Below are 26,529 nucleotides of genomic sequence, written 5' to 3' on the forward strand. Positions count from 1 at the left end.
TTGAACTTTGTTTTTGTGTTAATACGAACTATTGGGATTAAACCCTTTTTTTATTCTTTCTGTTTTTGTCTGTTTTTTTGTTGTTTACATCAGGACTTGGGTCCAGCTCTAGTCTAAACCCCACATTTGTGTTCATTAGAAGAAATTGAAACACAAATAATATTTCTTGAAATATTCTTACAAGTCATACGATTTAAGTTATTATTGAACATACATATACACCAAGAGTCTGAACTTATTTCTATATGTTGGTTACTTTCTACCGGACTATGAGCGCCACCTAGTGGGCTCTAAAGTTGGGGACGCAGCATCATCATAATGTCCCATGAGCCCGTCTCAAAAAAAAGCAACAAGTGTCCTCTGACATTTACCACCTTCTCTTGCAAATACTCTTGACATTCACACTCGTGCGATATTGGCTCGGTGCATCGAACACACACTTTAATATGAAAAGAAACATTTATTCTTGACCTTTTCATGGAGTTACCTGGAGTTACAATAACACAACAATGATGCAGGTGTTCATATTCTGATGATGAAAATGTCCACACGAAAAGACGGAAGATCGCCATGTTTGTGAAGCTGAGATGGAAACATTAGTGAAAACATAACATGTTGAAGAATGAACCACAGTAAAGGCAAAGGAAACACAGACTTTAACTGGAAAATGCTGCTGTAACAAAATGATTTAGTACTTTACACCCAAATATATCTATTTACATGCAAGAAACATTTTTTTTTTTCAACAATTTTCAAGTTCATCCTTAGAATCATATCTTCTTTCATAACTACAGACCTGATTTACTGCAAAATACAAGATACTATCATTATGTTACTGTATTTCCTTCTAATAAGATGTACCCCAATATGAAAACTCCATTTAATAAAATTAAATAAAAGCAAAATTGTAAAAATTAAAGTTATATTACAACAAGCAGCTGATGTGGATAGTGAGTCGCAATCCTATGACATCATTCCTGTGCATGTGTACGCTGCCTTAAGTAAAAGTTGCTAATGTTAGCGTAGACAAAATACAATAAAAAAACAATTTTTAACCAATACATATGTGTCCGTTGAATTAAAAGCATGCAAATCTTTCTGCTGGTTCGACGCTCACTTCTGTTCATCGCTTTAAAGATTTGCAAAAATATATCACACGCTGCCTTTAGCTACACACTCATGAAGACATTTAGTGGAATTAAATATTTGGACTTAAATAACACCAAATTCTTGTATCTGTTGAACAATGTGCAAAAACAAGGATGAACGCTACATTTATGGGATTTTTTTTTGTATTCATTTATGTTGTTATTTTTCCTCGATAAGAGTTTATGTTAAGACGTTTGAACAGACAGTCATGGTTACTTTGGTTATCTTTGTGTTGAGTGAAGGATTGAGAGGGAGTTTAATGCAACTATACAAATATACATATATATATATATATATATATATATAGTGTCCTTTCTATTGTTGCTAGATTGTAAATTTTCTGCGGTAACTGTGCTTGATTGCTGCAATAAATAACTATTTATGATGGTATTTTTCTTGGTTTAAATTAAAGTTTCGATGAATCTTGAAAAATCTAGAAAAACTGTCTTACTGCTTATAAAATATTTGTTTGTGCAATAATAAACTCCTGCACAAACTGAACTTCTCATTACTGCGGAAAGTTGTTGACGTTGGTATTTAAATGAATGTACCAAATTAAAAAAAAATATTCCCTATCTTTTCTATTATATAAGCTATACTGATAAGTGCGATGTACTTTTTACTAATATTTCTCAGTGTTTTTTTTAGTCATTATTTTATTTAAAAAATAAATAAATGTATCAATATTGTGAATTTTGTCTTCGCATTAAATACTTCACAACTCCTTATATAATCAGAATTGTTCTCTTTTAATATGTTTTTTCCCCAAAAAAATAAATTAAATTGGCAATTCTTTTACGTTCATAAATATAATCTTGGACGAAAATGTAGGCGCTCTCACGTTTAAGGATTTAACAAATGTTTATTAATGTTGTCACCTAATTTGCCGATGAGTCGTCAGATCAGTAGGTTGTTGAAAACAAGTCCTAATATACCAGAATATGAAGTGACTGGTGAATACACTTATATATATATATATATATAAATGACCCTCATACAACAGGATTCAATCAATATGAATTTAAATATATTTGTTAAATTTAATTCTCTGCACAACCTGAATATTTATGACATCGCTTGTTGAAACATTGACATTTATCCAAAACCACAGTTTAAAGAGTGATAATAAATCAATAGAAGTCATGTTGTTGTTTTGTTCAAATATTTGTAAATGTCAAGTAAAAAGTTTTGTTTTCATATATCCATCAATAAAAAGTTGATGCCAGAAAAATTGTTTATGATTCTGAGGATTATTAGACATAAAAGTAGTTGAGAAAGGAACCGCAACAATACAGAGAAGCACGAGATCAGCTTCTGTGTATATTGTTGAGTTTCATGAAGCTTCATAGAGCATAATCCTTATTTTCAGACCTTTTTTTTCAGACACCTACTCTGTAAAACAATGTATCATGAAGCTTCATCAGCCCAAGAACAAAAAACTCATCAGTAGAAAAAGAACCGCCTCACATAATTCTGTTTCTAAATAAACGTACCATTGAATCTTACAAACAGGATCAGTTCAGTCATGTCTCTTCAGTCCTGGGCTTCGACTCCCTCCAGGTGGTCCGGTATGGGCAGACCGCTGAGGATTGTCAAACACTTGTTCCACACGTTGAACACGGGACACACGGGCTGAGCGAAGGACACGTGGAACGTGTGCAGGTGCTGGGAGCCCACGGCGTCGTAGAAGGTGAGGTAGCCGGCGTCGTAGTCCAGCAGGACGCCGACGCGGCGCAGGTGAGGCGCCGGCTCGATGGCCAGCTCCTTGCTGTTGTGACGGACCACCCAGGCGTTGTTGCAGCGGCACAGGACCCAGGAGGAGGAGTTCTTGCCGATCCACTCGTGCTTCGGGGCGGACTTATAAGCGATACCCACCGCGTACCTTGTGAGGAGATACCATTAGATGGATCCACATCCGGGAATGTCCCGTCAGCACTTTTCTGGTGACTCACCATGTGCTTCCTCCGATCAGAGCCTCCCAGTAGTGTCGGCCGCTGTCGATGTAGACGTTTCCCACCACGCCGTAGCTGCTCTGGCTGGTGAAGCGCTCCTGGTTGTGGCCCTTTTTGGAGGTGGTTTCGTCTCGCTCCACCGTCAGGTTGTCGTGGGAAACCTTCAGCTTCTTGTGGGCAGACTTGGGGTCTAACTTGAACGGCTGGCCTGTGATGACATGAACCACGTATGTTACATGTTAAGACACCAACTGCTTATTTAGATTCTCTTTCACTTTTCATTTGATTTACAAGGGCAGTTACACTAGAAAAGTAACGAAAATATAATGATAAAAAATAATCATAATAATAATAATAATAATAAATAATAACTAATACTACTGCTACTACTACTGCTATCACTACTACTATTACCTAACTACTGCTACTACTACTACTATTACTACTACTACTACCTTAACTACTGCTACTACTACTACTATTACTACTACTACTACTACCACTACTTCTACTTCTACCTTAACTACTGCTACTACTACTTCTACTACTACTACTATTACTACCTTAACTAGTACTACTATGATTACTACTGCTACTATTATTATTACTACTGCTACTACTACTACTACTACTTCTACTACTACTACTATTACTACCTTAACTAGTATTACTATGATTACTACTGCTACTATTATTATTACTACTGCTACTACTTCTACTACGATTACTACTATTATTGCTACTACAATTATGACTACTACTACTAATAATAATAATACTAATACTATTACTACCTCAACTACTGATACTACTACTGCTAGTGCTAGGACAACTACTACTACTACTTCTTCTATGATTACTACTACTACTTCTACTACTACTATTGCTACAACTACTACTGTTACTTCTACTACTACTTCTACTATTACTACTACTACATTTACTACTACCACTACTACTACAAGTACTACTACTACTACTACGACTAATAATAATAATAATAATAGTTGTTTTATTGTTTCATCTATATACCACCTTTCAGACAATCAGTCAAAAGGTGGTTTAATAATAATAATAATGTTCCATTTACATTGTTTAATCTCAAAGGGCTACACTGTGAAAAAAAAAATACTTGTCACAATAAAAAGATAAAACAGTGATTTGGTTTCACAAAAATAAAACTAAAAAGTCATGCAGTAAAAAAAAGACAATAGTAGCAACAATATAATAAAATAAAAGATAAATGTAGATGGTGAAATAGCATATTACAGTTAAACACAGCAGAATTGTTTAAGAAAATAGTAAAAACTTGTTGATAAATCTAGAGGCAAGAGTAAAAAGACAGTCTATAAAAGTAAGTTTTAGAAAGCATACATTTATTTATCCATTGCTAACACATGTCTGAGACAAAACTGTCACAAATAAATCAAAATTTAAATGTATGCCATTTGAGAGAACGGACGCCAAAAATGATTATTGGTACATCCCAGGTTGTTTAGGTAGGTTTAGTCCAACAAACATTTTTAGTGATTTTTTTTTTTCTTCTCATAGACTTGTTCAATGACAAATATAGTACAGCTCTAGGAAACAAGACCTTACCCAACAATGTTATCTCAAAACCAAAAGTTTTTTTTTTTCCGTATCAATCGAATGACTTACTATTAGTCTTCAGAGTTCCTGGTTCACTGCTTCGACTCCCCGCCTGGTTAATCGCTTTGACAACAAAGATATATTTAGTGCCACTCTGCAGGCCGTGAACTGTGTAGTGGTTCTGTTTGATGTTGGGGACAATCATCCAACTCTCCAGTGAGTTACACAGGCCTGGGGAAATAGAAGAAACGAAGATGGAGTTATAGGAAAATCGACTGCATTCATGTGACTCTGCACTGCCTTAACAGCAGCTAAAGTGCTCTCAAATATTCCTTGATTCCATTACTTTGCAGAATTGCTCGAGAAGGCTTGAAGGTGTCAAACCAAGAAACAAAAAAACTGTGTTATCCCCCAAAAAATGTAGAACGAATTGTCAAAAATGGATCAGTGTGTGCATGGAAGTGGAAAGTGCAAGAAGAATCCATTCACACCTTGTTGACTTCACTCAGCGGCATGCATTTATCCTGCCCTGGTGTCTGTGGCCGATAAATAAAACATATCTTTTTGCTGCCTTTTATGAGAAATGAAATCTATTTTTTAAGCTATTTTAAAGAAGTCAAAGGTTATGAATGGTGGTTAAAGCAGAGCAGTGAAGCAGTTCAACACTCTTGTGGCTACAGTTGAAGAACAAAATGAATGCTCACTTTTCCAAATTGCCTCTTGACGATGGAGAGTTCTATTTTTGGCTGAAATTACAGACTTGAAAAAAGTAAAAGTTGCAGGTTTTCAAGATGATAGGCTTGTGTGAAATAAGATGACCTCAGATACAAGTGAGTGCACAGTTTAAGGATGATTCTCTTGCTTTAAATGCAAGTGTTGTGAAAAAGGCCTGCTATGAAAGTCTTTTTTTTAGTATTTTATAACTTTTGAATTGAATAGAACTGCTTCTGTTAAGTTCAAAACATTATTGGCTTTTCTCAGAAAATCTTAGGTTTGATTAAACAAAAAAGCATTACTAAGTCACAGTTTATAAATCATTAATCTATTAATGTTTCCAAATCTCTTGGATCTGTCCAAATTATCTCCATTATTTTGTTTTTTTTAATTTTTTTAATTTTTTAATTTAAAAACTCTATTGTGATTTCCATGTTTTAATTGTTGGGTTTGTCTTAAGTTCAAATGTGTTTTATATATGTAACTGAAATATTAATTGATTTATTTTTCCTCAGAACTTAAACATTGTTACTTATTCTATCATTACATTATCATTGAAGTCTTCATCATTAAATCAAATATGTTGAACTAATAAGATTCGTCATATCAGATGCTGATCTTTAAAAAAGATGAAGGTAGGAAAAGAAGTGAGAAATGAGCACCGTGGGCTGACACTCTTTAGTGTGAATCAAATAGGTGTGATTTTGCAGTTAAACTCCTCCAAAAGGCAAGGGAAGAAAAAGTAGCAGATAAAAGACACTGCGGATGTTTGATTGAAAACAACAAGGGAGCTTGTCTTGAGATGCCTGACCCCATTTTCATCTGCGTAGTTGTTGCTCAGTCAAGTGTTCTCCTGATTTTATGGCGTGTGAACTCGTCTGCCCGGTGTGTCCGTTGTAGTTCAGAGGCACAAAGTGTCTATACAGGATGGCTGACGCATTTTACAGCTGTCATCTCTGCCAACGTCTCACTCTTGCTGCCGTGTGCACACAGCATCACCGCGAGCCAACAACCGAACAACTAATGAAAGAGAAGCTCCTCAAAGTCATTACAGTCACCTTGTTTGCAACAGCTGGTAATTTGCAGCAAAAAAAAAAAAATTGTTTACTTGGGCTCATGGATTTTGACGCTCAGGTGCAACGTAGCCTTGCTATGTCACCTGAGGTGAGGAAAACATTCATTTCAATCTCAAAGTCCGTCACTCACTGTCACCTCTCCTCGCTGGGTCATGAATTTTAAACAACATGAAAAGAGCTGGTGTACCTGGAATTTAAGTCGCCTCCATCTTGACATCCAATCATAACCAGCTCAATACATAAAAGACTCGCTCTGCACTTTTCCTCGCGGACATGCAAATTATCGTCACTTATATTTTTTTCTGCCTGTTCAAAAATGTTCTATGCTGAGGCAACGAGACATGATGCAAATACATTTAAGTCTGTATTTTCTTTCATTTGCATGATTGACATATTGACTTTGGCACTCACTGAATGAGTACAATTTTAGAATATTTTATTTAATAACTTGTTTTTGAATTAAAGTTTTCAGTTGATGTTTCTGGGAAATTTCCTATAATGACAGTAATAGGGGTGTGTATTGGCAAGAATCTGGTGATATGATACTTATGATACAGGGGCAATATATTAGGATATATATAAAGATATATTTTTTGTAGTGATGGGCTGATAAAGCTTTGTGAGGCGTCATGTTGTAGGGAGGTCAGTATGTGGCGCCATTAGTTTAATAAGGTTGTAATGTTTCATTATAACAGTGGTTCAAAACAAAGAAAAATAGTGCAGAGACCGCCATCTAGTGGGCTCTGAAATTAATGACACTGCTTCTTGAAGCTTCATTAAACCATCAGTAAATTTTAAGTAGAGTTCAAGAATACACTGACTCTCGCCAAAGTCGAACCTGCTTTTAATTTGTTTTGACATCAAAATTTGACCAAACATCAGCTTTAAAAGCTGCTGGACTCGACTGTATCTTCTCTTCGTTGCTGGGATCTTCTGGGATGTTATCGCTGCTTAGAAAATAATGACTGCTGCCATCTAGTGACCGCAAGTATAATTACAAGAACACAAAAATGAAAGAAAAAAAAATGTTGTGAATATATGTTGATTCTACATTTTAAAAATATATATTTTACACACTTATAAAACTGTAAACCTTGAAATATTTTAATTTCAAATAAATAACTAAAAAAGTTAAAGTTAAAAAACTAAAAGTTGCAATGTATAGATATTTTCTCCACATATACCCCCACAATAATACATGAATCTACAAAATTGTTATTGGTCTTGCTCTACATTTTAAGTATAATTAGTATAGCTAGAGTTATAGTAAGTATAGTTTTGATAACTATTGTCCCTTCTGCTGTCATTTTTTGTAATTCTCGGGCACTCTTTGGAGGTAGCATGAGGAATTACTTCCCTATTCCCAAAAACCTCTTCAATCGCTTTAATCTTAGGGATTACAAATGCAAACCAAAAAACATGGTTTCTCCATGTACAGGGTCTGCCCCAGGGCTTCCTCTGCATTATGCATACCATCTGTCCAACCAACCATCTTAAAATCCGAAGGTTTGAAGCAAATATGGGGTGTTCTCACCTCGGGGCAGCATCTGTCCTTGAGGACTATGGTCTCAGATTTAGAGGTGTTGATTGTAAAGTTCTCCAGAATACTTACTGGCAATATTGGACTGTCCAGTGAAAATGGCATACTGGAGCTCGTACGACACGACGGTGAATTCATCGTCCGACGTCCAATGGACGGAGATGGTGTCGTAGGACGCGGTGCACAACTCTTCCCTGATGCAAGGAGCGCTCGGAGCTGCGAAGAAGAGACGGATGTTTGATCATCTTCCTAGTAGTACAACTATCTTTATTAAATAGTTCCTAGAATTTGTTCAGGGCTGCATTAGTTACACAAATCATGAGTCATTGCGCTGTCAATGTTCTTTCCAGTTGAGTGGATGAATGAGCATTTGTGCCACAGAGAAAAGAGAAATGTTGAAATTGAAAAAAGAAAAGAACTAACAGCTGCAAAGCCAGACTCAAGCTCATCAAGGCGTGTGTGAAATTTAATTCTGTTTATTCCACTGGTCTACAGAGAGGAGCCAGATATATTCCACTACTTAAGACGATAATAAATCCAGTGAAGAAGCTCATATTATATTGATTGTAAAGTCGATTTATTTGTGTCTGTGTGGGTCTCTTGTGTCTCTGTGTGGCCTTCTGTTACGAGTGGCCGCTCAGAGTGGAGTGATTCAGACTGATTCACTTAGTGAAAAAGGACCTCGGGTGAAGCCCTCATGCATTACGGTGTGTAAACACTAGCCAGCCGAACACATGAAACCTACTTTTGCAACGTGCCAATGAAACACACCAGACAAATGCTGTGATGTATTACAAAGATGATCTGAGATCGTCAAATTAGACGTGGCAAGAGAAATTCTTGTGGCGAGACAATCATGTTGCCTTTACATAACTCGCTTTTTTTCTGTTAGAGCTCGACATGGCTTCCCTGTGTACCTGTGAGGACTGTTGCTTCTTGTCATGTCACGTGGAAAGAGGCACTGAAGTGGATCAAGATCTAGTGACAGTCATGTACAATGTTACACTTAGTTGTGTCTGTACTGGGAATAGACTGAGTCTCTCTGAGGCTATCATTACATGTTCATGGAACACTACTGTCAACTATCCTAAACAAACATGGCTTCGTAAAGGGAATGGTGCCATTGGGGGACTGATCTTTTTTTTCACATTTATGTTGTAGTAGTTTTATGTATCTGGGAAGTACAGCTCAGCTAAATCCCCTGCATATATATTGTATGATTAAAATAAGAGATAAAATTAAGATGCTCAACTTCATGACTCAAACTTCTATTGTATTTATTTTTTAAATACTTACATACTACAAATGCAAGATATACTCCTAACAATCAAACGATCAAGAGGAAAAAATAAATAATAATATTTTTTTTTTGAATGAACGTCTTTCATACCATAGTCATATAGGACTGATGGTGTCAAATAAAGCCAAAATTATTTTTCCATTCTGGGTTTAAAGGACATTTTTCCATGTTTCAAATTCCCTTTACAATGTTAATCTAATCAGGAGCTTCTGTTTTTTTTTTGTTTTTTTTACAAGGGACAACACCTTTTGATTAGATACATACAACAATAATAAAGATAATAACTAATGTTTACGAGGTCCTTTTTTTTTTTAAAGGTGTTTCGTACTGAATTGCAGGAAATAGTACCAATTGTTTTGTTTATTTTGTCAAACAATACAATTCATTTTTGGACGTTGCAAAAAATGTTGCTATTTTTCTGCACATATTCTTCAACGTGTATCATCTGATTTTTCAAATCTGCTTTTTTTTATTATATTATTAAAATAATGTGTATTAATCTTCCAATCATTTTACCGCCAGATCACAGATTTTGTTGTTTTGTTGTTTTGCATTTATCTTCCCATTCTACTATTATAAATTCAGTTTCTTGTCCCATTTTGATTATATAATTAGTAGTATAGTAGTGGTTTACAAAGAGCTACTTGATCTCAGACCTTCCATATGGTGCCAGTTTCTCCGAATTTTGGCCTTCCTTTTTTTTTCTATACCAATTCAAAGTCTCCTATTTCATATTTGAAATTAAGAAAAATGTACCTGTGAGGTAATCCAGATTCTCCAGCAGCTTCTTCTCTCTGGTGAAGTCCAGAGCGACGGTGTCGAATGTGTCGGTCAGATGTATCTCAGGGATCAAGACTTGTGTTGATGCAGTTGCCATGGAAACCCTGTAAAATCATCCCGAACTGTAATTGGCTATTATTTAGAGTATAACCAACCCAAATGTGATATAATGATTCATTTTAATTAATAAAATTATAGATCTGTTGTATTCAGATCATAGATTTTCTTTAAAAAATGGAAACACCCTCATGTCACTGAAAAAATATATTACTTATTGGAATACTATTTTACTACAAAAATGAAATATATTTCTTGGGTTGTAAGAACTCTCAAACAAAAATAGAACACGTTAATTATTTCACTTCCAGTAAATTGTTCTTGCCCTGGTAAAGTACGAAGTACTGGAGGTAGCCGCTGTGTTAGCATTGATTAAATGTAGAATTAAAAGTGAAGGAGTCAATGCTGACACAGTCTAATGTAGCAATGTTGCTGAGCTTCAAACATGGCTCCAGTGCCAGTGAAGCTTGCCAGAATGATACAGTATAATTGCTCTTCTAATAAATGCAGCATAGAAAAGGAGGAATTGAATGGATACAAATATAATAAACCATCGTCAGACCAATTTTAATTAGACGTATATCTTGATTGATGGTTTCTGTTTGGAGGGCAGCAAACTTTTTACGTCTTTTCTTCCAAGACAAGTCTATTTTGGCCCGCGGCTTCTATTCAGAAGTGGCAAATCAATTAGTCAGGGAGCTTACAAGACGATAGCAACAAGATTGTTTAAATAATAAATGGACTCCTCCTGTACTTGTTTCTGCAGCTTGAGATGGAACGGTGCATAGAAATATCTAGAGCTTCTTTCTCATTTTCTATCAGTAAGTTCGGTCTTCTTGGAGACATAACTCATGGAAAGCAGTTCTTTCAGGAAGTTTGGGCATGGCTGACCCCGGCTGACCTCTCATTGATGCTCTTTGCCGTCTGCAGGAAGCGAGCATGATCCGTCTCCTTCAGTGTCTGATCTGCCTGGGTGATGAGAGCCGAGGACCGCTCGATGCATTGCTGGCAGTTTGATATCTGCTGGGCGAGCTTCCGAAGTCTCTGCGCCTGGGAATAGATGATGGAGATAGAAGGAAAAAGGGAGAAGTGTGCATGATTTTGTTGCCATTTTTTATCTGATGGGATTAAAAATTCACGCAATCCAGCAAAACTTTCTTTTTTTTTTTTCAGTTGTTGTCCTCTAGCTTATCTCACTTTGAGGTCAAGAAGCCATTTCCCTCTGTGATATGTGGGATTAAAAACAGGTTTTAAAAAACATTTTTAGAAAAGCAAAAGGCTAAAGCACAGCAAAATTCTATACATCATTTTTGTTTTTTTCATTGTACCTGTCATACAAACTTTTTTGATGGACACAAATGGAAAGTTATTATCAGAATGTTATTGTATTTAAAAGAATAAGAGAATAAGATGTAGAAAATGGAAAGATATATTGGATAATGTTAAGGTGACACAAATATAAATGACCTGTTCCAAAAATGATCTGCTAAACTAATCAAAAAACATGTATTATAATGTAGAATTAACCTTAACTTTTACAGTTTAAGAAGCTAGTTTCTATCATACTTATACTGTGGGTATTTCATTGTTTTATTTATTGTTATTAATTTTGTTGTTTTTCAAATTGAACTAAAAAGCCAAAGAAGTAGTGAACTTATTCCAAAAAAAGGTTTAATATAATGTATATCATTCTCTTGTTGTAGCCCATTCGCAGTTTAATAAACAGATGGTTAATACATAGCATATTATCATAGCTATTATAAACTCAAGTTATTTATTTTATCTTGTTGCAGAAATTAATTAAATGTGTTATGTGGTTGGAAAACCTGAGATTAATCAGTTGTTTAGTGCAAACATGATTTTAAAGAACCCAAATACTAATACATTTATAACTGTGAATTTTGTCTTCATTTTTTTGGCCTTTATTTTATTTATTTGAGGTTTTTTTAAACTGTTTATGAAAGATGGATTAATGGTAAACAATTGTATTTGTCGTTAACCAGGTAATTATAAATGGGTGATTGAGAAGGGAAATATTTAATATTTAATTTATATAATTTAAATAGTTTAAACAACTGATTTTATTTTATTTTTTGTAGACTTTAAGAATTTATGTTTATCACTGGACGTGAACATAAAATCACATCGTAAAAGTATTTTTATTTTTTTCAAAGTAGCATTTTTTCCAACCCGGCTAAAAGTGAAAATCTCCATCAACCCTAAATAAAAGATAAAAATAAAAAAATCAGTGTTGGAGTTCAATCTTTCCTACTGTGCCACGCTCTCTGGGAGGAGATATCTTAACAGACAGATTGAGGTCACTCGTTGGAGAGAGTTCAAGGGACATTTCATCTACAATTTTGGCCTGGTTAGAGCCCCGAACACTACTAAATTATGTGGATTTCAGCCCAGATTACTAAAAGAATAATACTAGAAAATGAGGGCACAGTGCTATTAAACCTAGCTCCTAAACACAATGATTACAAATACATTTCTAGCCTTAACTGCTGAATCTATAAAAGCTGTACAGCAACACATTAAATACTAAATCCCTTGTGTGTACCAAGATTTGTTAGATGCAGCTCAATCATCCGAGCTTACTCAGTGTGGAGGAACATTCAGTCCCCACATGCTTTGGGACCCAATTTTGGCAGTGTGGCTGCTTGACCGTCTGTTCGTAATGTTCTGAAGTGTCTGGATCCGAGACAGCTGTATGGTCTGATTGCCCCGAAACAGCAACTCTTATATATGAATACAAGTGTGTTTCATTGTGGAAATTAGCCACTATTATTGCCATTCGCCCCTTCTGGGTCTCATCCAAATGCTTCGTCTGAGAATTGAAACACAGGACAACTTGATGACGTCACTAAGAGATGCCCAAAGCACAGCTTAACCTTCTCAGAAATTAGGCAGAAAACTCTTTCAGTAGCCACCATGATGATGATGGCGAGGTTTCATGATACATCAGCTGTGTGGTTCTGTATTATGATACACTGTTTTCATTTCAAAAGGCAACTAGATGGCACTCTCTGCATTATAATATTTGGCTCTTATTTACACACTCAATACAACCTGACATCATTTTCAAACAGTGCCATCTAGTGGCCTTTTGAAATAAGGATACTGCTTCATGAAGCTTCGCCAACACATCACTATTATCTGAAAGGCTCTTTATTCTAGCGGGGCATTATTATTTATTTTTTTTGTGCAGACTCTCTTTATCATTTTATTTGTTGTTTGTGAGAATTAAAGCCACAAAAAATGTTTGCGATTAAAATATATTTTTAGATTTGGAAATTAAGGTATAATTTCCTCACTACCAGCTGTAGATTGTGTAGACATATGTTTTACCAAATATCTTCAAATATCTATCCAAATACCGTTGAGCAGAATTCACGCAGTACACAATCTTCTTAGTTGTTATATTCAACAATATCAGCAATTATCAAACAAAACTGAAATTAATCAAATTTGATACAATCTTCCTATGAGCCATTGAGTCAAATAACAGAACCAGAAAGTAAAAAAGCACAAAAAAGAAGAAGCTCAATATTTAAACTATGCAAGAGGAAACTCAACACTCACCTTGCCCTCTTTGATCTTGCTGCCGATGATCTGCCTCCTTTGCTGAATGATCTCAATAAGAAGATCACACTCATCCATGAGCTTTCCTTCCTGGCGTGAAGCGTTACACTGAGAACCAGAAAGTAAAATATATAATTAATATAATTAATAAAATATAGATATGTCATCATTTTTCTTCCCCCTATTGTTTTGTGTTTTCACTTAAATATATAAATTGGTAGAAACCGACCAAAGACCATTGTTTGCTGAACAAAAATATATAATTTGCTGCACACATATAACACATATAAATTCATGAATAGAGGTAAGTAAGTAAACTTAAAGTAAACTAAAGGTTTTCTGTAACGCGTGTCTTAAGATTTTTCTTGAAGGAGTCAGTAGATCCATCAAACAGAGAGGGAGAGGAAGATCGTTCCAAAGCTTAGGAGCAACAGCCTGGAAGGATTTCTCTCCTCTGGTCCTGAACCGTGTGCAAGGAACTATCAGTAGATTCTGATCCACAGACCTCAGAGCCCGAGCTGGGGTGTAAGGCTGGATCAGATCAGTGATGTAAGGAGGAGCCTAACTGAATAGTTCTGAAAGTAAGAACCAGAATTTTAAAATGGATCCTGAAAGAAACTGGAAGCCAGTGAAGAGTTTTAAGGATCGGAGAAATGTGAGTTCTTCTACTAGAGCAGGTCAGAATTCTCACTGCAGAGTTTTGTATTAACTGCAGGAGAGACAGCCCCTTTCTTTTTTTAGACACAAAAATAAAGTGTTACAATAGTCCAAACGAAAAGACACAAAAGCGTGGATTATAAGCTCCAGATCGTGTTGTGTCATGATTTTCCTTAATAGATAATTCTCAGTTGAATGTATGCTATTTGCTATAAGGGTTTGGACTCTTAAGTCAATACATAATGGAAAATCCTAAAAATATGCATCAATCCCAAATGTTGTGGATGAAAATAAATGTTTCTCTCTATTCAGGTCATTCTTGTTTGGAATAAAACTCATTTTTAAGGGTCATTCATGAGGAGGAAAAACAAGAGTTAAGAGGTGGTGTTTGACGACATCCAGACCACTGGAATGTTTACGGTCTACAAGGGACTTTGTTCACTTTGCATTTGGATCCTGCACAATTGCAGCAGCTTGTAAAGTTTCAGCCCAATTAAAGCATTTGAAATCTCAACGACACATTTTATACAGTGTTCCTTCAGAGAGCGGCTTAGGGTCCATGAGGTAAAGTGACAGATGGGAATAGTCTGTACTCAACAGTATGTTTGTCACAGGAGACCATTCATGAACATGCTCTAATAAACGTAGCACATGGATTTTTTCTATAAATGTGCTTCTTTTATTTTACGTGAAATGGTGACCGTGTTTGAGTGACCCTGGATGATAATTGGTCTCCTCTGCTTGAAGGTGCCAGCTTTGTGGGTGGAAAGAGTCGATTGTGTCTCAGACCTTTGGTTTTTTTTTAAAGAGAAATGATCAGAAAGTTAAACTAAAAAGGCTTATAATGACTGGTTTTCTCCCTGAAAGGAGAGATCTACCGTGAATCATGGAAATAACGAGCAGGAAATAATCAGTATTCAGAGGTAGAATCTTCTTCTACAGTAGTGGCCTGGCCAAAGAGCACGATGCAGTTTGTGATAATGTGAGAAGAAGTGAATCCTCTAATGACTGCAGGCAGAGCCCTCTGGAGCATGTGATCGGTATGACAGATTGCAATGTGGGTGGATGATTCATTCAGCCACACAGACTAACCATATACACAAAACAACGAACACACATGCAGGCACGCCTGGAGAATTGTGAACCTCCTGCCAGTGTCTTCTGTGTAAAGGGTGTTGGAACAATGACAAACAATGATCCTGAATCAACCTCATGTTTCTGATTATTTATATGATATTGGTGATGGGAACTGGTTCAAAAACCAGACGCTTGACACATAGTGGCAGAAGCATGTGCTTTATCCCTGGTACTGTACGGCCGTATTTCACATAGCTTATGTGAAAGCTTTGGTATGTGAAATAAAGGTGCTACTTTACGTTATAAATAAAGTTTACGTTAAGAACACAACTTTTTTAATGCACGCATTTCATGAACGAGACCCAAGAAATTAGGATTTTGACAATTTTAGTAGCTCCGATCTTTTCTTAGCTACTAACAAAGTTTTTGAACATTCAAGAATGCACTTAAATCAACCTTTTCGCATTTAGAAATGTAAATTTGGATTCAAATGATCTTTGTGTTATACAAACAATAAGGTGATTCCTTTAAAATAAACATTTATGGTTCAAAAGTGAGTCAACTGGACTGTGTATAGGAAGAAGAGAATATGACCTAGGGGAACCTCCATGGACATATAACACATTTAGTTAAATTAGTTGACAATAAGCAGGTTTCAAATCCAGATATAATTATGATTTATTTATTTCAATCAATTTAATAGATTACAAATTCTTTGAACAGGATTCATGTGAAAAAAAAAGAAAATGATGTATAAAAGTAAGGTTAGGTAAGGTAAAACTTTATTGATCCTTCAGGAGGTCTCCTTCGGGAAATTGTTTGGGCTAATGATAGGCTAAAATAACAAAATATGTATATTTATGTCTCCCCAATAATACGAGCGATGGTTTTTTTTAGCAGGTGTTTCATTTGCCTCTAGATTCATGTCATACCGTATAACATTTGGAATCCGAATCAGATTTAGAAACATTTATTTCCAGTGCTGTAAACTCAACATGGGATTTTGTTGTGGTGTCAGTTCAGCATAAAATAATACAATTAAGATAAAACATAAAACATTCAAGGATGTGGTTCTATGTCTAAGGAGGGAAGATTAACAGGGTATGGTAAAGTTAGTTTGATATTGGATATTATGTCATTATTATTTTTATTTGATTTGATAGTGAATGGCCTTCATGATCATACACACATTTTAGTTTTTTTTACTGATCGAATTGGCCAGTTTCATGAATCTGCTTTAGGTTTTTCGTAGCACAGAACTTTATGGGAAAATGTACTTTTAAATTTTACTTATGAATGACACCCAATACGTTGAAGGATGTTCACGTTTAATTTATTTAGTAAAATGAAGTTAATACTGCTAAAAAACTTTGCTAAATGAATAATTCATATCACTATATATTGTTTTTATTTCCTTTTTTTCTAGCATTTCAAAGCTATGTAAAAATTGTGAACTAGGTCAAGCATTGTGTTGTCCTTCATCCACCTTTGGGTTTATTGTTTTTCCTTTGGTTCTTTGTTGTTTTCATTATTCAAATCTCAGCCCAAGTTCACACATAGCGTGCCACACATATTTTTCTTTTTAAAAAAAGCCCATAGACGAATGCGGCCGGAGTGCTTCAATCAAAACCGAATCCTCTTTTCTTGTGGTTAAAGGCCTTGCTGGGCTAAGAACCAGTTTGTCTAAGTGACATGTCACTGGCTTTGGACCCTGTGGTTTCCTTTAAAAGCCTCTTAGAGGACCAACGTTACATGAACAGGCAGAATAAGCACAGAATGGCGTGTGGCACAGCTAAACACACACACACACAGAAATCCGTCGTGGCTCATTATTTTGTCAGGAATCAGGAATAAAAAAATATATTGTTAGCAGCGTTTAAACACAACTTGAATAACGCATGGCTAAAGCAATGAAACGTAATTCTATCGTAAAAATAAAAATGTCTAATAAAAATAATATGACATTAGCAACTGCTGCTTGAATAAACTATGATGCGTTTGAGTTAAGTATTTTAGACACATTTACGTTTGCAAATAACGCTGCGTGACACACAGTGAAAGTTTATTCTCGCTTCGACCTTTAGTTTGAGTATATCTCGTCAACACTCATCTAATTTCCGCCCCAAGTAAAAACTAAAGAAAAACAAAAAGACAAATGTAATGAAGTGTAAAGCACATTTGAATTGACCAGATGGGACACACACATGCGCACACACACATTGATGCCGTGACTCATAATAGTTTGTGAATAACCATTTTGTTCTAAATAAAGAAAATGACACAGATATCCATTTTTTTCCCCCCAAATTTCATTAAAGAGAATATTTTTCAACACTTAGCCAAGCCATTAGGTTAATAACAAAACCCATGTATATCAAATTATTATGATTATTGTTATTATTAAACACATTTAGGTTTAATATACAGGCCTCACTCTTCAGTTGGGAATTTGGAATAGATTTATTGTTTAGAATAATGTTTTAGAATAATAAATAATACATTTTTCAAATTTTAGTCAAAATACTTTTTAGTGTGAGTCGGACCAGAAATAACTCAAATACAGCGACATAAAATATGTTAAAAATGACCAAAGATTGGTCAATATAGTCTGATAAATAGTCACTTAAATTGAAATAACATTATATAAATGATGGTTCATAATATAGGCCATGGATGCGGCGACTCACCTCGACATGTTGACAGGTCTGGATTAACTTCCCCATCAGTGACTCCAGCTCGTTGTTCCTCTTGATCAGGTTGGTCAGGTTAGAATCTAGGGCTTGCTGCGAGGAGGACAAAAATAAACGGTAAAAGGCGAACAAAAGCCTGCAAAGCAACAGCTCGAAAACAAAGTTAGACGACCCTAAGCGGTATGCTAAAAATAGGTAGCACAGATGCTCTTGTCCGAGACATTAAGTAAAGAAACAAAAGCCTGGAAAAAGTGCTTCAATCCCAAATTGGGCTAAAAGCATGATAAAGCAGGGGTCTGTCTTTACCTCGGACCGTGGGTGATACCCCTCGTCCCGATACTGCCGCCTCATCCTGCCCCGTTTCTGCCTCTGCTGATCCTGCACTAGAAGAGGATTTGACTGGGACAGCCACTCCACTGAGCATCAAGCCATGCGCAAACGCAGCCAAGCGGCAAATTAGGCATCAAAAGCTCTCCCCTATGAGGGCGTGCAGTTCTTTCAGCTAACAAACCGGCAAACAGGTGACAGTGCATCGCTCCTCCCTAGTTTCCCTTCTTCCCTCCCTACATCCCTCCTTGCTTTCTCTCCATTTTCCTGCCCTTTCACAAACTGTCTTCTTTAGTTCCAACCATCATGTTATTGCTAAACCTAGCATGCTTAAGCCGCTCTGATGCGCTGTCAACCTTTTTTTTTTCTTTTTATACCTGGGTATAGTGAACATAGTTTTAAAAACATGTCTCACCGACATACCATAAATCATTCCTGAAATCATCCTGTCTTCTCACCCTGGGAACAACAAGTTACGTTGTTGTTTATCTTATCAGCCCCAGATTGATGCCTGTTAATCCCCAATACAACGGTGATAAAGGAATTGTGTGTGTGTGTGTGTGTGCACGCACACTTGTTTCGTGAAAGCACCGGGGGCTTAATGGATGGCCTTAATACGGTTCTGACATACAAAAGCAAAAGAGGCATAAAGGTCTACATTGAATACGAAGTGAATGCTGCCATTGATATTGAAAAGCATGGAGCTATAAATAAAGCGACATCAACAGGACACAGAGCGTTGACCACGGATGAGACACTTAATGACAAGAGATCCTTCACCCTGAGCTTCGTATTATAACACCACTTCAGTCCGTAAGAACTCTTATTCTGAGGATAAGATACTGAACTGAGATCTTCTACCAAAGGAACCACCAACAACTCAAGCCAATAATATTTCATTGTTCATTTGTATGGTTACCACTATAAAAAGCCATCAATAGTCATGTAAATCCATTGTTAGAATAGTTTTGAATTTCCCACTTTACACTAAACCCTCTATTTTATTCCAGAGAGAGAAATAAAACTGGATGTTCTGAAGGTGCTTCAGTGAGATTTTCTTGTTCTACTTACTTCTAATCATTCCACTGCATTTCAGTGATAATAATGAATTATTTATTTATTTATAATAATAATAATAATAATAATAATAATTGTTACACATTAATAGTCATGCGTTAATGAAGAAAACAAAACAAATTGTTAACCAGTACTAGAAAAACACTGCTAAACCTCCTAAACATTTTTTTTTCCAAGTATTTTAGGTTTTCAGTATTGAATCTATGTCATTTCGGGAGCATCTGGAAAACCAATCCACTAGCTTCACCAAAAATTCCCATATCCCATTTCAGTTTATCCTAAATAATACTATTGACGAATTCATGGAGGAGTTTCTTATTTTTTTTTAGATTTCATTAGGTGGCGCTCTCTGTTAAAAAATAACGTGAGGTTATTAAGAATAGCTATCAAAAGTTGGTTTATGTTGCTATTTTATTATTATTTTAAAATATATTATTGTTTTCCAAAAAGTTTTTGGTTTGTTTTTATCCGACAGAATTAAATTAAGTGGTACAAGTGTTTTTTTTGTTTGTTTCATTTTCCCTTTTAGGGAGAAAGCGGAAAAGTGTAATTTGATGAAATCACGTTTTTGACGTACATTCGATAATAAAATAAATATATATTGTATGCTGTTATATCCTTCCACAGTCTTCATATCAACACTGGCTGCAGTTCTGTGATGTCTGTTTGTCTCATTAGTTCTAAGCATCGAGGAAGAATGACAGTAGATGTATAGGGACCATTGACAGTGGGAGATAAAATGAGATAACGTGTCAGTAATTATGCACATTTCAGTAACACCAAGTTCCTCGCTACACTCTATTTATAAAAACCTGTGCGTGCTTGTCAAAGTGTGTTCTTGCATAATTGTATAAGGGATAATGTGGTTCATTGGTGCATGTTTGTATACATTAATTAAATAAGCCAGAGGATATACACATGGCAACTGATATTATGCACATAGAAGTTTCCAGGGTTTTCTGTCATCTTATTATCTATAAAGAAGAAGGAGAAATGTCCAACACAGAAAGCAGTAGTTTGGGTCTGCTTACAAAAAGCAACAATGTTAAAGTGTAAATATGTAGGTTCTTAAATCGTGTCTCTGTCTCCCCTAGTGTCAGAACAGTGCAACTGCAATAATATAGCTCTTACTTACAAAATTTGTTTGTTTACAAAACATGATTAATGCTCTTGAAAGGGTTAGTTTAGCTTAAAAGATCTCTCAGTACTTCGTATGAAAAGGTAAGGGTAAGGTAAAACTTTATTGACAATGTATCTGACCAACTGCTCTACACTCACAGACAATCTTAGAAATGTTACCAGGCAAATTTGAGCAGCATATTATAATGAATTTCATTTTGTGAGTCATTAATTAAACTATTGACTATCAGAAAAAAAGTCAAACAGCTAAGACCTTACGATCTTTACTCATGTTAGGTAGAATGAGTGAAAACTTGAGTAAACCAATGCAGTCCTATAATTATGGATCTATGTATTGACCCACAGTGTAAAGCGCTGGATGTAGAATACTCATTGACATTTTCGACAAATTCAGTTTTCAATAATGGTCACAATAGGTGTGATGGAGGCATCACACTTCATGAAAATCTCTGCACAAATGCTCAAATCCTATAAATGCTAAATGTTAAGTTAGCATTTTGACTAGGACATGTCGAATAAAATGATAACTTGCAATCACGTCTGTGATGCACGAACATTTAAAAAGATGATGGACTGTTGTAGAAAGAAACAGGACTAGCAGACTAAAACGTCATAACCAAAACAATTCCATTGAATTAACTTTTTATAATATTTTTATATATTTTTTTTATATATATATTTCAAATTTACTTAAAAAGGACAGAGGTTTACATTTTGTTTGATGCAGGCTAACATCAGCAAAGTTGAACAAAGGTTTACTTAAATATCTGTTAGGGGTTTTTGTGTTCCGATGAACCGACCCCTCCCCAGCCTCGTACGTGGTGGTGGAATGAAGGACAGACACATTGATGAGTTTAATAAAAATGCTCGTTTAGTGATTTATGCAAAAGTCAGAGACAAACTTACGTGAACACGGGCGCTAGCAAGCAGAGAGATCTATCGCAGACGTCTTCGAATGCCAGAACGCAAAGATCAGACAAAATGGTGGATCTTTATAGTAGAATATTCAGGTTAACGCCTCTAGTCAAATGTGAATGTAGGATTGGTCAGTAAATGTAAACACTTGATTCTAAGATGGCCATCGCACGTGATCGTAGTGGAAACTTACTGAAGGTTGTTGTTTTCTAGAATCTGTCTCTTCCCAGCGACTTGTGTCCTTCAGTGTGAATTCTCAAACAGGTGTCCAGACTTCCTGGGAGTCTGGGATTGTTTAATCTTTCTGTGTGTGTGAGGCTTTCTGACCTTGGCCTTTGAGTTGTGAACCTGAGTTTGGTTTAAGTGAATGCAATGCAAGACAATGATTATTTAATATGAATTAAATATGTAAGATTATCAGTTAATCAAGTGACTATTTGAAATGTGTGTTAAATCTAGGTGATTGGTTACAGTAAAGTTGTAATTTCCTTACAATCTTTCCATTTAATCATTTCTAACGTGCACAATAAAGCAAACTCATTCTATTTTTTTTAAATCATATAAATCTACCAACCATTTGAATAGTCTGTGACTAGTCGACTATTAAATAGTCGGCAATATTTGTCGTTTATGTCCCACAGTCTAACTGTAGCAGGTTCATTATGCCAGAGCAAAAAAAAATGTCCAACATTCAGTTCATCTAAAGTTTTACAAAAGTTGTGTTGTATGTGAAAAATTATGTTAACTACTTTGAGGGTACGTTTGTCATGTATGTGTGTTGGAATCAAAATATTAACAGTCGTGGCAGCTACTGTTGACATGGTTCAGAAAAAAAAAGCAGGAACAATGATATTGATGATGAATATCAGAGAAATAAACCAAAATAAAATGTGAGTTTAGGCTTCAATGTGAGTTTAAAACTAAAAGTATCTTTGTCTTTTGAGACCTTTTTTTTATAAATAATTTTGGAGACATTCTGGAGCCTAGAATAGGCCTGAAAGCAGAGGGTTAAATAATGCAGGTTACAAGTGACTTCGCTTAACTTTAATTTATTTATTCCTGTCACCAAGGGGTTCTAGTTTCCTGTGTGTACGCTTCCTCTGAGCGAATAAATCCTGACAAGAACATTAACCACATCTACGATTAAGTTTACATAACACAGTTAACGTGGTGCTTTGAGCCTGTAAGTAAGAAAACACTTGTCAGCCTTCATTTTGACTCTTTGTTCTATATTCAGTTTTGCAAGTGCGAGTAATGAATTCAGGTCATGTGTATAGATCAAAAATATTGGACCAAAAACACTTTAATAGTTTAATTTGCAGTACAATACCAACCATATTCCAATCCATAATTTTAAGCTTGATATTTTTAGAATAAACATTTTTATAATTAACCAGGGAAAAAAACATGTTTGTTAAATATTTTTCTTACACTGTTTTTGCTTTGGAGTGGAAAAAAAGTTATCTAACAACCACTCATTTAAAACTAAATAACCTTGGAGCCCAAAAATTGCCTGAACAATTAGGAAAAGGAAGACGAAAACAAATAAAATAAAGGTTTGGGGGACACAGTCTTTCCTCTTTTGAATTGGAGGTCTTGAGGGAGGGATTCATGTTCATTTGTTGCAGCACTACAAGCTGTGGCAACTTCCCTTTATTGCTCTATCATATCAAAAACATGACTTTGCTAGAAGTTATGAGCTTTGCTGTTATTTCCCTTAACCACAGGCTTTCAGCCAGATTGTTTTTTTTTGTTTTTTAAATCTTTTTTCATTGGATTTTCATTTTAAAAATGGCGATTAGAAAAGTAAAAAACTGTTGTTCAACCTCACTTTCACTTTTGATATTTGAGAAACCATTTCAGTGTTAAAAATAAATCATGCAACAGTGAGTTTCAAGTCTGATGTCTTTTTACAGATCCTTCAATGATGGTCGTTGTTTTCTAAAACTAGTGACAGGCTGATGAAGCTTCATGAAGCAGAATCATATTTCCAGAGACCACTAGATGGCACCCTCTGCTCTATAACCAAATTCCTAATACCCAATTTCTGCTATATAGTGACTCTCTATACATCATAGAAGATATGCTCCTACTGATACATTTAAGGGACGGAAATGCATTACATATTGTTTAAACTTAACTTTAATAATTGCCTTTAAAAAAAAATGGCGTCAAATGTTGGAATAATTGTGCATATAGTTTACCTTCCCTTTTTTTTAAGCTCTCGAATGAAGAATAGGTAATTAGTTTTAAATTCTAATTTCAAATGGTCCAAAGGTTTTGATGAAAGTAAACTCCATCTGAGGAAACAGGAAACTTTAGAATTGCCAGTTATAATAAACAAAAAAGATGTAGTTGATTAAAATGAGTCATCAAATACATAATATTTAAAAAAAGGGCAGCATCAAATATACAGGCCTCTTGCTTTTGATGCCATTCAGAAACCTATAATATTTCATAATTTGTAAAGGGTCATACTTCAAACTGGAATTAAATTACACTTGAACAATTTTCCACTGCAGTGGAAGTGCTGGTGGGATAAAAGATAGATCAGAGTAGACTACTGCGGCACATGCTCCTACCGCATGTTATATGTGCAGACATTTGTGCATGAAAAGGTCCGCCTTGAATCATTTGAAAGGAACATTACAAGCTTCTGTTTAATGCTTGTTTCCCTCTTAATTTAATCTCTAGCTTGACTGACCAAGTCTCAAAGTTACAAGTTGTCTCTCAGCTTAAGGAAGTCTATGCTTTTATTTTGTAAAACTCCAGTTGTGTGTCTCATAAAAGTGACAAAAGTCAACCAACACGTTTAAAAATATTGGGTGGAGAGCGTTGCAGGATGCAGTCCAAATTGCAGATGTTCAAGGGTCAAGGGTGAAGAGAGGACGCACTGGAAATATATAAGAAACTTAGAAACAACTAATTTCATAAAATAGGTTTGTTGCACTACAATATTATTTTTTTTATTATACGTTTTTTATTGTATATTAATGTTTTTATTATGCTTTTGTTTGGGTTACCGAACATTTACACTACATTCATCAACAGTACATTAATCTCTAGAACTTGAATATTATGCAAGAGTTTAGCATTTTTTAACCATAAAAGGTTTTCATGATTTTGAAAACAATGTCACTAAAGATGTGTGCGTCAAATGTACTGTACGTCAAAGTCACGTTACTAGTCAGTTATTGGATGAGCTAGTACGACCCAGTCGACCTCTGTTCCTGTCAGAGTCTAGTTGTCATCCATCCAGGCGTGATCCGTCCTTGACTCTGGGCAGACGGCATGCAGTCATCCTTGTTCAATAATGATGACAAATGTCTGCTCTCAACTGATTGGCCATTCTATTAAATGGGGTCAAATGCAATGTGACTCAGAATTCACTTCTTATGTGCCGCCTCTCAGTATTGATTAAAACATCATGTATTCATTTTGCACAGTCTTGTAAAATAAGAATGTTCCCTGATGTGCAGAACAGCTAATTCTTTTACGACTTTGTCATCAGGACTACAAGTGCCAATTAAAGAAAAAATAATAATGATCACAGTCATTGAAAGACATAAATAAGATTAAAACGTAAGTAAAAAGGCTATTATGAAGAAAACATTTAAAAAGAAGTGGATTAAGTTAAAAAAAAATCTTGGTTGCAGCAAAACATTTTTGGTAGAACTTGGGGGATCCATTTTAATATTCAAAAATTGAAGATCTTGTCAAAGTTTGAGGAATATGAATCATGCAAAAAATCTGTTGTGTTTAAAACACGAAAAAATTTGGGAAAAAAGAGTACTACGAGATTAAAGTCGTAGGAATACTCTATTATAAGTTTAAAGTCGTAGGAAAATACTTTATTACGAGATTGATGTCTTAGAAAATACTTTATTACGAGATTAAAATTGTACAAAACTATTTATTACGAGATTAAAGTTTTAGGAAAATACTTTTTTAGGAGATTAAAGTCGTCCGAAAATACTTTATCACGAGATTAAAGTCGCGCAAAATACTTTTTTGTAAGATTAAAGTCTTGGGAAAATACTTTATCACAAGATTAAAGTCATACAAATTACTTTACTGTGAGATTAAAGTCATAGAAAAATACTTTATTACTAGGTTAAAGTTGTAGAAAGTTGGGGTCTGGATTTATGAGACCGCGGGGTGGTTTTCTACGGGGGTGGAGGGTGGGACCTTCCTTTGTTTTTGTATTATACCTTTTATTTTACTTATTTTGTGTGTGTGTTTCAAAATGTATGTCTTAATATCTGAAAATCAATAAAAAGATGTTTAAAAAAAGAAAGAAAGTTATTTATTATGAGGTTAAAGTCGTATAAAATACTTTATTGCGAGATTAAAGTCTTGGGAAAATACTTCATCACAAGATTAAAGTCATACAAATTACTTTACTGTGAGATTAAAGTCATAGGAAAATACTTTATTACTAGGTTAAAGTTGTATAAAATACTTTATTGCGAGATTAAAGTATTTGAAAAATACTTTACTACGAGATTAAAGTCATAGAAAATACTTTATCACGAGATAAAAGTCGTACAAAATACTTTATTGTGAGATTAAAGTTGTAGGAAAACACTTTATCACAAGATTAAAGTCGTACAAGATACTTTATTGTGAGATTAGAGTCATAGGAAAATACTTCATTATAAGTTAAGATAAAACTTTATTGATATGAAATGAGGTTGAGTTTATGAGGTTGAAGTCGTAGAAAATACTTTATTACGAGGTTAAAATTGTACGAAATTCTTTATTGTGAAATTAAAGTTACAGGAAAATAATTTATTATTAGGTTAAAGTTGTAGAAAATTCTTTATTACAAGGTTAGAGTCATACAAAATACTTTATCGCGAGTTTATAGGTGTTAGAAAATACTTTATCATGAGATTAAAGG

At 35.0% G+C, this 26,529-nt stretch overlaps 1 protein-coding gene across 2 annotated transcripts in view; it reads right to left on the bottom strand.

Moving 5' to 3' along the window:
- Window positions 1-440: 440 nt before the first annotated feature.
- LOC148080119 (E3 ubiquitin-protein ligase Midline-1-like) overlaps window positions 441-26,529 on the bottom strand; it is a 52,901-nt gene continuing 26,812 nt past the window's right edge. For both annotated transcript variants that reach the window (XM_087791683.1, XM_087791682.1), the window contains exons 3-10: window positions 18,165-18,260; window positions 13,744-13,851; window positions 11,060-11,208; window positions 10,078-10,205; window positions 8,094-8,237; window positions 4,761-4,922; window positions 3,102-3,309; window positions 441-3,031 (exon numbers count right to left, since the gene is read on the bottom strand). In XM_087791683.1, coding sequence (XP_087647809.1) covers window positions 2,683-3,031; window positions 3,102-3,309; window positions 4,761-4,922; window positions 8,094-8,237; window positions 10,078-10,205; window positions 11,060-11,208; window positions 13,744-13,851; window positions 18,165-18,260 — 1,344 coding nt within the window. In that variant the 3' untranslated portion in view covers window positions 441-2,682. The remainder of the gene's footprint in view (window positions 3,032-3,101; window positions 3,310-4,760; window positions 4,923-8,093; window positions 8,238-10,077; window positions 10,206-11,059; window positions 11,209-13,743; window positions 13,852-18,164; window positions 18,261-26,529) is intronic.

This window comes from Callionymus lyra, chromosome 5 (assembly GCF_982586985.1).
Source record: "Callionymus lyra chromosome 5, fCalLyr1.hap1.1, whole genome shotgun sequence".
Taxonomy (NCBI): Eukaryota; Metazoa; Chordata; class Actinopteri; order Syngnathiformes; family Callionymidae; genus Callionymus; species Callionymus lyra.